At 33.8% G+C, this 17,180-nt stretch overlaps 4 protein-coding genes across 5 annotated transcripts in view; 2 read left to right on the forward strand and 2 right to left on the reverse strand.

Annotated features, from left to right (window-relative positions):
- Positions 1 to 3,880: 3,880 nt before the first annotated feature.
- On the reverse strand, positions 3,881 to 5,324 carry her11 (hairy-related 11). 2 transcript variants are annotated; one of them, XM_051127502.1, is made up of 5 exons: positions 5,219 to 5,324; positions 4,952 to 5,047; positions 4,755 to 4,845; positions 4,270 to 4,650; positions 3,881 to 4,178 (listed from the first exon to the last, which is right to left on the reverse strand). In XM_051127502.1, the coding sequence occupies exons 1-5, from the start codon at positions 5,243 to 5,245 to the stop codon at positions 4,033 to 4,035; spliced, it is 741 nt and encodes a 246-aa protein (XP_050983459.1). In that variant the 5' UTR covers positions 5,246 to 5,324; the 3' UTR covers positions 3,881 to 4,032. The 2 variants fall into 2 exon arrangements, with proteins under 2 accessions (XP_050983459.1, XP_050983458.1); XM_051127501.1 differs by having other exon boundaries at positions 3,881 to 4,650.
- Positions 5,325 to 7,702: 2,378 nt separating this feature from the next.
- On the forward strand, positions 7,703 to 8,580 carry her5 (hairy-related 5). The gene is made up of 3 exons (XM_051127507.1): positions 7,703 to 7,750; positions 7,911 to 8,006; positions 8,092 to 8,580. Exons 1-3 carry the CDS (start codon positions 7,703 to 7,705, stop codon positions 8,578 to 8,580), a joined length of 633 nt encoding a protein of 210 aa, XP_050983464.1.
- Positions 8,581 to 14,792: 6,212 nt separating this feature from the next.
- pfdn6 (prefoldin subunit 6) lies at positions 14,793 to 16,093 on the reverse strand. The gene is made up of 4 exons (XM_051127506.1): positions 15,905 to 16,093; positions 15,442 to 15,512; positions 15,190 to 15,314; positions 14,793 to 15,066 (listed from the first exon to the last, which is right to left on the reverse strand). Exons 1-4 carry the CDS (start codon positions 15,966 to 15,968, stop codon positions 14,946 to 14,948), a joined length of 381 nt encoding a protein of 126 aa, XP_050983463.1. The 5' UTR covers positions 15,969 to 16,093; the 3' UTR covers positions 14,793 to 14,945.
- Positions 16,094 to 16,355: 262 nt separating this feature from the next.
- The window catches only part of mrpl11 (mitochondrial ribosomal protein L11), a 39,401-nt gene continuing 38,576 nt past the window's right edge, over positions 16,356 to 17,180 (forward strand). The window contains exon 1 of the mRNA XM_051127505.1: positions 16,356 to 16,490. The gene's annotated coding sequence lies outside the window, so the exon portion shown is untranslated. The remainder of the gene's footprint in view (positions 16,491 to 17,180) is intronic.

A 17,180-nucleotide genomic window follows, 5' to 3' on the forward strand; every position in this document is an offset into this window, starting at 1 on the left:
GTTGGAAGGCCTGTAGTGACGTAATGTTGGTACCATATTTTCTACGTATATTTTTCATCAGCGAGGTACAAGTGTATCCAGTTCATATATCAGTATACTGTATGACGGTTCATGACATGTCATAAGCTAATATGGGAACTTTTACCTTTTTAAATAATGTGGTGATCTTCCATAGTTGCTTTTACAATTCACGCTGCACGTCGTCCACACTCTTGTGCACATTCTAATCAATTTTATAACACTCCAATATGCCTGAAGTGCCAATTAGATTAAAATAGTTCGCCTTTTAAAGAAAGGCGTCTCTAGACCTTGCTTTTCTCCTTATTTCACTGCCCTATGTCTTGCGTTTTCTAACGCAAACACGGCTTCTATGCAATCGCTTTCCTAACATTCCCAGCTTCCTCGGATCTGCAAGCTCGGCCCAATGCTTGATGCTTTAAAGAGTTTAAAGACGACTGAAAATATGTGTTGTAAAGTATGCTTAAAGTATTTCATTTAGGTCTAAATGTATCCCACACGGAAATAACCTATATAAACATATATGTTTTAATATAGGTTTTGATATAGGTTTTTAATATATGTGACATATATAAAATTGGCCGTTTTCCTATATGTACATATAATATAGGAAAACGGCCAACAAAAATTTTATTTTGGTACCAACATTATTTGCACAATTTTATATATGTCACATATATTAAAAACCTATATCAAAACCTATATTAAAACATATATGTTTATATAGGTTATTTCCGTGTGGGTAAATTCCATAACATGCCAATTACATGTGATACCAATTTCACGTGTTCGCACATAAGTTTTTTTGTTTTTTTGTTTTTTTTAGTTAGTTCTTAGTTATTGCCTTGATAATAGAAAATATGAGCTAGGCATCATGTATGACAGTTGCCAAAGTGAGATATGAGCTGAAATGACCAGATCCTGCCATGAGCTATATAGGAGACATATCTTGTATGTACATATAGGGCTTTTTTTGTGGATATAAAGAAGCAATACAGGAGACCTATATGGCCTGTATATGCACATATATGCACCTCAATTTTGCCTATATGTGGCATATATACGCATATATGCAGCATATATATTATCATATGTGCATATATACTGCATATAGGTTTCATATATGCGCATATATCCTCATATAGGTTCTTTCCATGTGGGATGTTACAGTCTTGAAATGTACAGTGTTGGGGAGTAAGTAGTTACATGTAACAGAATTACATAGTTTAATTACAAAATAAATGTAACTGTAATTAGTTACAGTTACTGAGAAAAAATGTGTAATTAAATTACAGTTACTTTTGAAAATGTTAATGATTACAAAGGGGGTTACATCTGAATTTTTTCACACATACACACACCCACATACAGATTTAATTGACTTCTTTCTAAAATTGCATTGTGACTGCTCTAAAATGACACACCAATGTTTCAGGAGTTTAGGACACAGAATAGGACACATCGTCACCTTAGAATTTAAAGGTTCTATCTGACCTTTTTTTTTCCAAAATTGAGTTATTTACATATTCTTTTTGAGTGACAACTTATTTACATTATGTGATGTTTCTTTTGTAAGCTGTGTACATTTTGGGCCTTTTTTTAGAAAACAAAAATGGTTCTATCTACAGAAGTCTATGGAACACAAAAACTTTGAAGCTCAATATATCAAAAGTGCTCAGAATGCAGATAGAACCTTATAATTCTAGGGCAACAACATTTTATTTCCTATTTGGGCATATACTTTATTTTTTAAGATGAATTGTTTTTTTTTTTTTTTTTTTTTTTTTTTTTTTTTTGTTGTTGTTGTTGTTGTTGTTATTTTTGTTATTTTCCAAGGCATTGATTCCAGTGTTTCCTGTCATATTTATGCAAACATTTGATTTCAAAACCAGTATCATAGCTGTTAAACTATTTCTTGTTATGATTTCAAATCTGTATTTAACCTCAGAATGATCTCAAAGTAAATAATAGCTTTAACACTTTACTAACTTTAATAATAAGTCTGAATTTGTGGTGGCTGTGCTTTAAATTAAATAATTACACGGCTCTGTGGAATGCTTGATTCTTATTGGTCAGTCATGACATTCCAAGGTATGTTATTCCCCGATAACAACTGGTAAAAGCTAATAACTCAGACTCATCCGGACTGATCAGATTTATCATAGTTTTTCTTGGTGGAAGCTTTGTTTTGGTTAGCTAATAAAATATTAAAACTCAATATTACCAATTCAATATTATGTGTACAATTTCTTAATTCTGTCTAGTGTCTAGTTATTTACTTTTGTGGCAAGCAGCTGTGTAATAAGTGGGATCATGTACATCCAGCCAGTTGTTATCGCAAAATAAAACTGTATATTATCCCTTACTTATAATCTTATTTCAAGTGATGAAGGATTTTGACAGTCTGACAGTAATCAGTGTTGAGTGCTACTGTAAGGATAACTCTGCCTGGTTTAAGTGTTTCAAAATGATGAACAGTTTAAAATATTAGAAGTTTAGAAAAGTAATTAAAAAGTAATTAAATGTAATAAGTTACATTACTTTTATAAAGTAATTGAAAAGTTTCACTACTTATTACATTTTAAACAGAGTAACTTGTAATCTGTAACCTATTACATTTCCAAAGTAACCTTCCCAACACTGGAAATGTAGTACAAAATGTATAAACGTTTTTATTTTTAAGATGAAGGAATGGCATTCATGAGATGTTATTGTAGTACAGATGCTGCATTTTCATTTAAGATCCAAATGGTTTGGCTGCAGGAGCTCCTTCTGAACCATATGGCCTAAAAACGCTGATAGCATCATGTCATTGACTTTTAGTGAATGGTGTGTATTTTAGTTACTATAAATATTTAATAAACCTACACTACCAGTCAAAAGTTTTTGAAGAGTAAGATTTTTAATGTTTAATGCTTACCAAGCTTGCATTTTTGATCCAAAGTACAGCAAAAACAGTAGAATTTTGAAATATTTTTACTATTTGAAATAACTTCTTTTTATTTGAATATATTTTAAAATGTAATTTATTTCTGTGATTTCAAAGCTGAATTTTTAGCATCATTACTCCAGTCACATGTACCTTCAGAAATCATTCTAATATTCTGATTTGCTGCTCAAAAAACATTTATTAATATGAAAACAGCTGAGTAGATTTTTTCAGATTTCTTTGATGAATAGAAAGTTCAGAAGAACAGCATTTATCAGAAATAGAAATCTTTTGTAGCATTATAAATGTCTTTATTATCACTTTTGATCAATTTAAAAGCACGCTTGCCAAAAAAAATATTAATTACTGACTTATAAAAGCTTTTTATTTCAGATAAATGCTAAACTTTGAATCTTTCTATTCATCAAAGAATTCTGAAAAAAAAAAAAAAAATACTCAGTGGTTTTAAATATTGATAATAATTGTTTCTTGAACAGCAAATCAGCATATTAGAATGACTTCTGAAGGATTATGTAACACTGAGAACTGGAGTAATGATACTGAAAACTTAGCTTCGGTCACAGATATAAGTTACATTTTAAAATATATTCAACTTAAAAGCAGTTATTTTAAATAGTAAAAATGTATTTTACAACATTACTGCTCTTGCTTTTATTTTGGAAATAAATGCAGGCTTGGTGAGCAGAAAAAAAAAAAAAAAAAAAAAAGATTAAAAATCTTACTCTTCAAAAACTTTTGACTGGCATCTCTGGAGCTAGTCTAGAATCTGATTTTAAAATAAAAGCCACAAAGTTTTTCTTCTTTTTAAATGAACACAAGAACTGATAAAACAGATTTTATTCCAAAGATAAAAATCACAGATACCAATGAAGACAAACATTGATCAAAAACAATAAATAGTCAAGGCAAAAGTACAAGTCATTGAAAACATGACAAAAATAACACTAACTGGACGCAAACATAAGTGACAACCTTACACTTATAACACAACCATACATCCATTAGGTCCCTCTGAGAGGTCATTTCTCCATTGGAGCAGTGCCTAAGTAAAAGGGAAATCCCTACTATGGTAAGAGCTCAGCTCCATGGTCTCCATATGGACTGGGTTGGAATAGAAAAAGATTCCGGTCTAAGAGCCAGTACAGGAGACTGTGGTGGGGTAAAATCTCTAGCCATGTTGGGCAGAATAGGCTGATGCACAATAACAGGCCTATGGAGTGAAAGTGGTGCTATGTGAGGAGATAGTGAATCAGAAGGTACAGGTAAAGGACAAGACATAAAAAGATATGAAGGAGAGTTACTGGGAGAGAAGGATACACTAGTAAAAGTGGGCGATGAAGGTGGGGAACCACATTGCGATGATGATGATGATGAACTGGAGGGAGATGTTGATCGATGCAAAAGTTTAGAGCCATACAAAGATGATTCAGGGTGTAAGAGAAGTTCCTGGTTGTAGTTCTGGCCTGATGGTGATAAAAGGAAGCCTGTCTGGGCCACTGCTTCACTACCTGCTTTGGAAGCACCAGTTTGGATATCAAGATTGACCCCCAGTTTCAGAAGAACCTCCTTCTGCTCAGATGATTTAAACCTCCCGTAGAAGTCACTGGTGTAGATGGGGCCAGTGGAAACGGATACAACAGACTGGTTCTGAGTGGACTTAGAATCCATTTTATTAGATGTCACTGCAGAAAGAGAAAACCATTATACTTCAATACTATATTAAATAATAGCTGTTAATACTAAATTCAGAGAGGTGAAGTAAAAAGCAAAATAAGTAAAGACCAACCTTTTGTCTCAGTTTTTCTTGCGGTCTTTTTGATGTATTGAACTGCAAGTTCTAAAATCTCAGCTTTTTCCAGTTTAGGATTTTGCAAACGCTGTGAAAAGAGATAGGAAAGTCAAGAGGCATTTTAGGGGTTTGTCAAGGAAAAAGTGCTGAAATAATGCTAAGCAATGCATTATAAATCATAGGCAGATACTCACCGTGTCTGCAGTGTTCTTGAAAAGCAGATCTTTTAACGAGTCTAGGTTATGGTTGATTCGATCTCTTCTCTTCTTCTCTATCTCAGGCTTTAACTTCTTTAAACAAAAGTTAAAGATGAAAATTGTTAGTAAGTAAATTTACAATGCTATTGCGTTGAATCAAATTAACAGGCGCATGTTAAATTAAATAAATATTGAATACATTAAAATATAAAGTTATTGAGAAATAATTGTTGTGAAAGAAAAGGTTAGTTTTAAAGAACTTACTCTTTTGACGCTTTCTGTCTTCGTCATGTTGAAAGTTGAACGGTTTGCTCTTCACACTAATTCGTAGATGTGGGAAACTGCTGAAATCTGGCCAAACGGGAATTTTAAGCCTCTGGAGTGGCATTTGATTGGCGGAGAGGTGGCAGTGACGTAGGCACCGTGAACTTTCCACCCAACATTCTACTGCCCTAACTAAACAATCAGTAAACCGACGTGTTATGTCATCTAAGGACGAGCAAAACTACACTATTTTTAAAATATGTGACCCTGGACCACAAAACCCGTCATAAGGGTCATTTGTTTTTAAGATTTATACAAGAATCTTTTTTTTTTTTAGATTTACACATCATCTGATACAATTATTTGAAAATCTTGAATCTGAGGGTGCAAAAAAATCTAAATATTATTGAGAAAATCGCCTTTAAAGTTGTCCAAATTAAGTTCTTAGCAATGCATAATTAAGTTTTAATATATATTTACTGTAGGAAATTTACAAAATAACTTACGTAATATCCTAAAGATTTTTGGCATTAAAGAAAAATCGATCATTTTAACCCATACAATGTATTTTTGGCTATTGCTACAAATATAACCTACCCGTGCTACTTAAAGCCGGTTTTGTGGTTCAGGGTCACATATAATATTCAAAACAGCCATTATTATATCAATAGTTTAAAATAAATAGAAGCATATTAGTAAGTATATTTTGAAACATTTAATGGCGCAATTTGTTTTGAAAAAAAAAGGTTGCCATTTGATTGTGTGCTGCAATATGCAAATATCAGCAAATGGTTTCGAATAAGCAGCTGAGGACAATGCTTGAGGTGAACTGCTAAAACACATATGGGCAAATGGCATCTGTTCTGACATTTTGGTGATTAAAGTAGCATAACAAAAATTTTGTCAGTACACTAAAAAAGTGATGTAAAATGCATCAAAGTGATGCAAAAGTGATAACATGCACTGGTAAGTGCATTGCACTTTATTAAAAACATTTTAAATTAAAACACTGATAAAGAAAACTGAGCTGAAGCTCTGGATTACAATAATTGCGTATCTATTGTGATAAAGTATATGGATGGAAACAGATAAGCTATATAGCCTATTATATGCTATATCATAATGTTAAAAAAATAATGTAGGTATATAAATTCAGTTTAATGAGGAGGCAATGGAACCTGTTTTTAATTCTATAATAAAATTCTCACTTTAAAAATACGATGCGTTTTTGGAGTCGCGCGCCAAGCGAGATGAGCTCGTGGCCGTCAGTGAGAAGTACACGCGCTTCCTGCTTTATGGTGAAATGGGGGATGTGAAGAGGTGTGATGCCCAGGCTTTTAGAGCAAATCTGTTAAGTGTGCTGTATGGGAGTGTTTTGATAGAAGTGTGAGCGATTAGGCCAACCATTATTGTACCACGCTTTGTAAACTGTTGGGATGGTCAAGTGGATCATCATCAGAAATTAAGCAAAGCAAAACATTTAGGATGAGATTTCAGAAACGATATGAAACTGATGTAACGGCCTAATGAAGAAGAGTACAATGTTTTGTTTATTTTTATTGTTATTACGTTATTTTTTAGTTTTAAGTTGTAAGTTTGCTTGTTTGTTTTAAGTTTGGCACGCACATTTGCTTTGATAAGAAAGTCACTTCCAAATGAAATTAGGGTCCTATACAGCCCTCATTCGTTAGGCAGGAAAATTATTTGCGAACACACGAGAAGACCCCACACACATCAAAAGACCACTTTCAATTGAAGCCACACTTCAGTGCCTCAACCAAGTCAAAAACACATCCTCCTTTGTTATACAGGCTGTGATTCGACCTGATAGCCTACGCTAATGAAAAAGCAGCCTATAGTGATAGTAAACCAGCTGAAATAAACGAAATACCTTAAGCTACTTCATTTTTATTGTGAGATTGAATTTACAAGATCAATGGACTTTGCAAGTCAATATTTATGAAAGCACATTTTCCTGGATTATAGATTCTCACATAGCATTGTTCAAAAAGCTACACAAGCCGCAGAAACAGTTTTATTGGGTGTAAATAACTGTCCAAAAGGCTAAACTCTGAGCTTTTTATTGTTTATCGATAATCATAACGATCTGAAATTGCAGCAGGTAATAATCGCCTTTCAGTGGTTCTTTTAAATATAACGCATGTGAATAGATCAGACCTTCTTTGATAATCTATGGCAATACCTGAACTGAATAGCCATCGTTTAAACATCCCAGTGGGGGGCTAAATGGGTCATTATTGGCTCTTACTTCACAATCGACATTATTTACAGGCATTGTCTCTTTCATCCAGCATGTATGTGAATATTAATGAGGGGCTAACTCAGGGACGCATGTGATTGGTCCGTCTTCTTTTATTATTCATAATAAGAAGAGTAGGCGTGTACTGACTGTACCATAAATGACCTGAACTGCAAAACGATGCTTAAAATCTCACTTTAGAGGGAATTTCGTGAACCGCCGAAATGAGTAAACAAGCTGCTGACATACCAGAACAAAAGGACTCCAGACGGGTAAAAACTAAACTATTTGATTTACAAAGTATTTTCAGACCTCAGGCCTTACACATTGGGCTATTCTGTGTTATTTTGTGACAAATACGACCAAATTTGATGTGAAGATTTGTTACTTATCATGTATAATATTTAAACAACACTATTTTTCATGTTACAGGTCTCAAAACCTCTCATGGAGAAAAGAAGGAGAGATCGCATTAATCAAAGCCTAGAAACTCTGAGGATGCTATTACTTGAGAATACACACAATGAGGTAAGCTATATTTTTAAAGACTCTTATTTACTATAGCCTGTATAAAATGTCTTTTTCTGACCACATATCTTCTTCTTTTTAATAGAAACTCAAGAACCCTAAAGTGGAAAAGGCTGAAATCCTGGAAAGTGTTGTGCACTTTCTAAGAGCTGAACAAGGATTGGGGACTGAGCCTTTTCAAATCACTAGAGGAAAAAGAGCACGCACGGAGGAGTATGATGAGGAACTGAGCTCACCTAGCAAATGTCAGAGCTACCGTGATGGAATGAGGACATGTCTCATACGAGTCAGCAATTTTATTGCGAGCAAGAGCCATGAGTTTGGACAGGGAGTGGAGAAAGCATGTGCAAACCTTCAGAAATCACACTCAATGCAAGTTCAGCTACTGTCCACACCATCCCAGAGAGAAACTCAGGTGCATCTCTTTGAGGACTCATCACTGCCAGCACAGCAGCATCTCACACCATCTGGCTGTGCGAAGCTTGCACAAAGAACTGTTCTGTCTGCTCCCACCATGACTTCAAGTCCTATGCAACCTGTAATGCTCTGTGACCCTGTCTGGAGACCTTGGTAGAAGATCATGTCTGAAGTCCCTGCAAAGCTCTCCAAAGACTGAAAAGGCCAGCTTGGTCTACAGTGATTCATGATTTAGTGTGGGAGCAAAACTGGGACAACTGTGAATTGTGTAAATATGTGGATTTTGTACAGTAGATGCCAAAGATTTATTTTCTTACGAAAAGGCATTGAGAAATCTGTGCCTGTATAGTTTGGTGATCTTACAGCCAAACACACAAGATACACATTTGTGTTGAGATGTATATATTTCTTAGAGTTTTAATACAGAATCTTTCAAGACTTTTGCAAAATCCATTTTCAATGGAGAAACCATGTACTTAACGGGATGAACATTTCAATGGTTGTTCTTTTTTTTTAACTTGAGTGCCAAGAAACTGTTTTATTTTCATTTTTAGTTTTTCTTTGTGGCAGCTGCCATGTTTGTGTTCTTCTAAAACATTGAAAAATGTTCATTTCATACAAGAGATTCTGTTTTTTGTTGAAACAAAACAACAAGCCTTTTTATTTGCTGTTATTTTTCTTGTCAGCAGAATGTAAAATGTTGTTCATAAAGTATTTTCTTTTACTTTGAACAAAGCATTAAACCTCTCTGAGGATATATTCTTTTATCTCTGGCCTGCTCCTGGTTCTATTATTTGCATGTCCATTAATTCATTTCCTGAGAGATATTTAGCATTGAACGGCATTGTTCTTCAGGCACGGTGTGAATGTTCAGCGTTCCAACGTGATAGCGGTTGACAACTCGATAACAGGCCTGGCATTTGCAGATTTTCATTGGGCAATCATTTGGTCATCCCAGTAATGTTGCACTTAATCTATGGAAGATATAAAGTATTGAGGTGCAGATTGCTTAACCGCTAAATGTAGGTGTGGTCATTATAGGCTTTTGTCAGAACAAAAGTTGATGTTGGAATTTGATAGTACTTTGACTGTTTATAAATAAATGTTTTGTAGCAATGTAGATATTCGATCTATTATGGTAGCCTATATGATCAAAAAAAAATTCAAGTCACAGACAGTTGGCACAGATATTAAGGGAAATAACGTTTTGAGTTTGGGAAAGTTATTTCAAGTACTTTTTTTACTTGCAACATACCAAATTAACTATTTTAATTACTAATTTATTTTAAACAGCTATCCAATCTCGTGCATCTGATTTTACAGCATAGCCTATTGCTTGACTTGGTTACAAAAATCGACGTTCATGTCTGAATGTAACAGCTAACTCAAGCCCACAAATACATCTATTTAAACATTTTTTTTCATTTAAACTGTGGATAAACTAATAAAACCAAAAGTTTGGTCTTAGTTATCTTATCATCAGTGCGTCCAAATTCGATTGCGCACCACAAACGATTTGTGGTTTTAATCATACTTTGATAAAAGTTAGGCCAAGTTTACTACAACTTAACGGACTGCGTTATCATGTCACAGTCAAACGGAGACCCTACAATAAAGTATTTACAGACTAAAAGTTGTCATAAAACATTATGACCTAGAAAGTAGATTTACCACTAGATATAATGGCTTAGTTGTACTTAACGCTCATACTCTTTCCTAAATCAACCTTCGTGTGCAGCTTTGTTTCGCTTTGTCGCTCTGGATAAGCTCTTAGATAAACGAGTTTGGGCTGAAATGAGATTAGACCTTTGAAAGATGCCATGCACCGTCTGATGCCTGAACCGGTTATTACAGACAGATAAGTCTCGCAAATGCCATTCAACACAAAGGTTGTAAATAGATTATCCAGACCGGATGTGTGCTTTTGTCTGTACTGATCAACAAAGAGTAATGCACGCAGCCAAGTATATCAAACATACAATTATAAAATGTAGACGTGAAGTAAAGCAATCCTATAAATTATTCTTTGACTATTGACTGTTGTGCCATTACTTCTTAATTAGGTTTAGCAAGCAAATGATTCTTTAAATCCATACAAATTCATTTAGACCTCAGAAGTACTTTTTAGTAGGCCTTAAGGATTGTTCTTGTCTTTCCTCATCCATTTTACTAAGCAAACAAGCCTTGTGATCCACAGTATTTGTTTTTATTTTATTTATTTATTTATTTTTTTAAAACGTGTAAAATGTAGCCCTTTAACTATACAACGATTTATTCTGGAGTATATGTAATTATGGTTATTTTGTGTATCTTTTTGTCACTTATTAATTTCTTCACGTCTGAAATGAAGTACTTTTACTTTTTACTTTTCAGTTAGGCTACAAATATTTTAATCAAATATCAAAACTTACTTTCAGTGTAATAGATTTTATATACACTACTAAACTCAAAAGTTTTTGAACAGTAAGATTTCTAATGCTTTTTAAATAAGTTTTTTCTGCTCACCAAGCCTGCATTTATTTGATCCAAAGTACAGTAAAAGCAGTAATATTGTGAATATTTTAGCAATTTTAAATACTGCTTTCTATTTGAATATATTTTCAATTGTAATTTATTCCTGTGATCAAAGCTAAATTTTCAGTATCATTACTTCAGTCTTCAGTGTGACTTGATCCTTCAGAAATCATTCTAATATGCTGATTTGCTGTTCATTTTTTAATTATTATTATCAATATTTAAAACAGTTTTAATTATAGAAATTAATACTTTTATTTAGCAAGGATGTTTTAAACTGATCAAAAGTGATGGTAAAGGCATTTAGAATTTACAATGTTACAAAAGATTTCTATTTCAGATAAATGTTGTTGTTCTGAACTTTCTATTCATCAAAGAAACCTGGAAAAATCTACTCAGCTGTTTTCAACATGATAATGATAATAATAATAATAATAATAAAAGTTTTTTGAGCAACAAAAGCTTTTTCAGCTTTGGAATCACATGAATAAATTACATTATAAATAATATTTTCAAATAGAAAACAGTTATTTTAAATAGTAAAAATATTTCAATTTTTACTGTTTTTGCCGTACTTAGGATCAAATAAATGCAGGCTTGGTGAGCAGAAGAGACTTCTTTAGAAAACATAAATCTTACTGTTCAAAAACGTTTGACTAATAGTGTATACTTATAATGTCCATACAGTTACGCACAAAAAAAAATTAGCTTTACACCTCTGGGTGTGTTAAATTCTTGTTTTCTCAGGAGGTGTGTAGCGGACACGAGTCTTGGAGCATCACGCTGTCTTTCACAAACAAAACTTGGACAAAACTTCAACTTAGATATTTTCGTGATGGGATGATTTACAGATGCATCTTTTACAATGTATCAGTAAATCTGTCAGTCCTCTTTTCAAACAAACAAGTTGTGTGTGTTAGATTTTTTTGCACTATAATGAGACAGATCTTTCTTTCGACCTGTTGTCAGCTGTTGCCAAATTACGCACACGCGTTAGGTGCTGACTCTCTCTCTGACTGTCACCTAACTCATGGGAACAACGTTTATAGCAATGCCATCATCCCACTTCACTGGTACAACATGTGGTCCTTCTGCGCCATTTGGCAAAAAAACCTGTAAAATTAAACCGACGCGTGTCCTGACCTGGTTATGAAAACAAACGCGCAGTGTTTAGGTGACAACCGAGACGCGCACGCGTTTTGCTGTAATAAACGTGAAATCACTTTAGCTACTTCAAACAACAGTTCAAGTGAAAACCAGTGTCTATTTGTTTTCAGCAACCACACAATCACACATAAATTAGCCTATATTAAATATTATTCGTATATATACATGTTAGAGGTTCGTGGCAACTGGAATGATAAAGCTTACATCAGACCTCCATCCCACTTTACCCTGCATAATTCACCCTACTCAATCGAAAAAGGTCTAGCTACTTCAAAAAGGCGAATAATACCTCAAAGTCTGTCTGTTTAATTAGCTTTGCATATTATTGCTTTAATAAATAGCTAATCCCTTTAGAAGCTTTTCGCCACAGTTTACGATTTGGACTTAGTGCGGGGTGTGTTGGCAACCTGCTTTTAAAGCGCATACAGCTCCCTTACAAGTAGCGCCGTTCGTCTAATGCCCTTTATTCATGTGCGTTAATCCCCGGCGGGTGGGAAATGAAGGGGGACAGGTCCCCCTCCGCGGGATATTAATTGGAGGTAAGCATCCACAATGCGGACGTCTGTGCTTCAGCGCTTCTCCATTGCGCGTCTGATGGCCTGTTGCGCAGGGGCGGATACACACCCTGTTGACCGAGCGCTTCAATGACATTACCCTGAGCAACATCTGGCCGTATGCACCACTCGCCTGCCCCTTTAATTAGAAAAACGAGTCGCCTCACTGGGCAACTCTCAAGGCCTTGGTACATAGTGATGCACATGCAACCAGTGTGAGGTATTACGTACCTGACCAAGGACTTGTGTTTTTGGAAATGTGGAAGATTTTGTGCATGTATACAGAGCTATATATCTTCTTGTTTCACTTTTACACATTATTATTTTAAAATAAATCTATAAGTAATTGTACATTTAGGCCTGTGATCACCTAGGATACTAATCATCATTTTCTAAAACAAAAAATTCTAAACTACACACATATTCATGAATATAATGAACTACTGAGAAACTGTTTTTCCTGTTTTTCAGTCTCTTCTTGAGGTGTTGGAAAAGCCCATACATTTCTGCACATTCACTCCAAATTGACACTGTCATGAACCATCTTGACATAAACATATTCAGTAGAATATCCTGCTCTAAATGCAAATCAAGCACTTTTTACTTCATGTTTATGTGAAACTTAAATTTGAATCACATCCTGAACTTTTTTTTTTTTTGACACTTTATCAGATCTGTGCTGGACCACGTCCTGGAAGGATGGGAAATGTGCTTGTAATATAGCTGGTTTGTCTGACATACATAAGACATACCAAGATCTACTTAATTTTCCCTGTTTCTTCACAGACAAAAAAGCAAGATTCTCCAGGCATTCCCAGAATAAAATAGGAAAGGAGAACTATTTTTAAAAAGTCTCTTCTGCTCACCAAGCCTGCATTTATTTGATCCAAAGTACAGCAAAAGCAGTAAAACTATGAAATATTTTTACCATTTAAAATAACTGTTTTCTATTTGAATATATTTTAAAATGTAATTTATTCCTGTGCTCAAAGATAAGTTTTCAGCATCATTACTTCAGTCTTCAGTGTCAAATGATCCTTCAGAAATCATTCTAATATGCTGATTTGCATTTTAAGAAACATTTGATTATTATCATTATCAATATTTAAAACAGCAGAGTACATTATTTTCAGGATTCTTTGATGAATAGAAAGATCCAAAGATAAGCATTTATCTGAAATAAAAAGCTTTTGTAACAATATACACTATACCATTCAAATGATTGGCGTCAGTAATTTTTGTTGTTGTTGTTATTTTTGGGAAAGAAATGATAGAAATTAATACTTTTATTTAGCAAGTATGCTTTAAATTGATCAAAAGTGTTGATAAAGACAATTATAATGTTACAAAAGATTTGTATTTCAGATAAATGCTGTTCTTCTGAACTTTCTATGCATCAGAGAAACCGGAAAAAAATCTACTCTGCTGTTTTTAACATAATAAAAATAAATGTTTTTTGAGCAGTAAATCAGAATATTAGAAAAATTTCTGAAGGATCATGTGGCTGGAGTAATCATTCTAAAAATTCAGCTTTGAAATCACAGGAAAATTACATTTTAAAATATATTCAAATAGAAAACAGTTATTTTAAGTAGTAAATATTGTTTTTGATATACATTGGATCAAATAAATGCAGGCTTGGTGATCAGAAGAGATTTCTTAAAAAAAACAAAAAATCTTACTGTTCAAAAACTTTTGACTGGTAGTAAATTGTGTAATTTGTGTTTAATATCTTTGTAATTTATGGATCCTGTTCCATACACCGAATCTATAACATACACAAATAAAATTACATAGAAGACGACTTTTATAAGATTATACTTTGTATTTTCTTTTATACATTATACAACCATTTAGTGCGATGAAGACAATCTCTCAATATTTTTTTTTATTCTTTTTACATTATTATTTTTTTTTTAAGAAAAATGCTATCATTTTTTGTCCTGTTTCTATTAGAGCAAATAGGAACAGCAATTATATTTTTTGTCATTTATTTTCACCTCTATAGGAGTTTACCCAACTATATGAGGGCTTCCAATTCTGAGAACCCCGGAAAAGTAAAAAGGGTCGATTGATATCAAAATGAACACTTTTTGCATGTTAACTGCAAGGAGGAAAAGAGGAGGCTGCAACATAAATAAACAAAATTTATTGATAGCCTAATAGCATCAAACAAAATACCTACAGAATTCTGTTAATAGACATGTGAACAAGCATGTGTTATTAGCAGGCATAGTCAGTCTCTGAGTTTTGCTGGATAAGACTAGCGTCCGAAATCATAATCCATTTAGACCTTCCCAACAGCCTGACCCTGAGCGCGCTGGTACTCCTGCTGTAGGCTGGACAGAACTTCCCGATGCTGCTCAGACTTCCTCTCCATCTCCTTCAGTAAAGTTTCATAGCGCTGACTGAGATGAAGATAGATCAGTTAGCGGTTTGCCTATGTGAACTACACACTTAAATACAACAGAATCAATGCAACATCCAATTTTTACAAATTCAATGCAGGATGAGTCACGATTCACACTTACATTTCACCATTGATGTATTCCAATCTCTTGCTCACTGTTGCTTTGGCTTCGTCTAGATCTTGTTTGACCAAAACTGGTCCAATTAATTTGTAAACTGTATTTTGGCTATCCAACAATCCAAGCTCCTACAGAGGGATGACAAACATGACATGTGATAAACATGATCATCATAAATAAATAAATGGGTATATTTTGTAGCATGCCACAAATTAAAATGCAAATGTGAAAGATACACTGCAATTGTGTTCTTACCTCCTTAACAATATTATTTTCAGTCAACTGTGCTTCCAGTTTCTGTCTTGCTGACATGCTTTTACTGACATCTGCAAAAAAATAAAATGAGTTAACAGTTTCTACATCTAAAAAAATAATTGAATGTGCATATAAACACACAGCAAACCAAAGCCATTTAAGACGTACATTACTTGAATCTAACACGTTTCATCAATAAGATAAAAACACTTAAGTAAAGGCTTTTAAGGGACTAGCTGATCACTATGACAGCTCTGGACAGGTGTTGACTAACAAGCTAAATCAGGCAAACTTAAGAACCTTACTGTGACATACAGGCACTAGTCTGTGCATTGCAAATGTAGTCAAATATATATATATATAAAAAAAACACTATTAAAATGACTGTCGATATGCACATGCAGAGACTGCTGGAAGAAGTGCTAACATGGGTAGCTGTCTAGCTAGCGTTGTGATTGCATACCTTTTTGCAGTTGTTGATATTTCTCCAACTCAGCTTGTAATTTCTTCTGAATCGCTTCAGCCATCACAACAGCTATTCTAATTTCTGATCCCTTTATATATCGCTAACTACTAACAAGCAAAGATATGTTATAACAAAAGCAGCAAGCCAGCACACGGATCATGCACACAGTCTGAGGCGCACGGGAAATGACGTAATGCTCATGTAGCGATTTGACAATCGATAAAAGGAGTCACTTCGCCATCTAGTGTTGAAAAATAAACCGCAATAATACACATTTTTCATTGGTTTTCATTGCCACCTTTTCAAATAAACCGCAGTAATAAAAACTTATAATATTTTAAACTCATTTGCTTACCTTAATATTATATTTAAATGTTAGGTAGTGTTCAATATAAATAATTTTCATTATAAATATAGTATGTATAGGCGTTGGTTCTCCCCCTGTCCATATGAGGGCAGTCTTTTTGGTTTCACTAAACCATCTGAAGTGACAGTAAAAGCAATATGGCAGCGCGCATGGTTCAAATACTAACGTGAAGGTCTTTTTTCGGGTGTACGTGAACACATATTATCCCACTAGCAGGTAATGTCAATCATATCTTTGGTTATATCATAATTTAATGTATATTCTTTTTTAAACATGTACCTGAAGCTGCTTACTAACCATTTTCTGATTAAAATACTGTCATGTGGCATGTGTTACATGCATGTAATGATGTTTTATAGGCTAATTTTCAGCTCTTTTATTATTATCATTACTACTGTCTCTACATGTTCTTCAAAAGGTGTTTGATTCCATTCTTTAGTAAACAGAGGGAAACTACAAAATACAGCAATACCTGAATTTCGCATTTTTATAATGGTAGTCATTTACATATTCAAAATGAGGATTTTTGCTCTCCATTATTTGTGATCAAAGGTGTCTTTGCGTCTATTTATGCTTGCATGTGCTTTTTTTGTCAGTTATGTATTATGAGGTGTTGCATGCTTCCTTGTCTTGACAGACAGCATCCTTTAAAGGGCAAATATTGTTCATGTAAAAAAAAAAAAAAAAACCATGAATTAAAGTCTGTTTTAATTTATAGTTGAAAACTTCTTTTGCACTCTTTAGTATCAAAAGTACATTTGTGACTCTGTTATAAGTAGCACGGGTATATTTGTAGCAATAGCCAACAAAACATTGTATGGGTCAAAATTCTCTTTTTCTTTTATGCCAAAAATCATTAGGATATTCAGTAAAGATCATGTTCCATGAAGATATTTTGTAGATTTC

This window comes from Labeo rohita, chromosome 14, assembly GCF_022985175.1.
Source record: "Labeo rohita strain BAU-BD-2019 chromosome 14, IGBB_LRoh.1.0, whole genome shotgun sequence".
NCBI classification, from domain to species: Eukaryota; Metazoa; Chordata; class Actinopteri; order Cypriniformes; family Cyprinidae; genus Labeo; species Labeo rohita.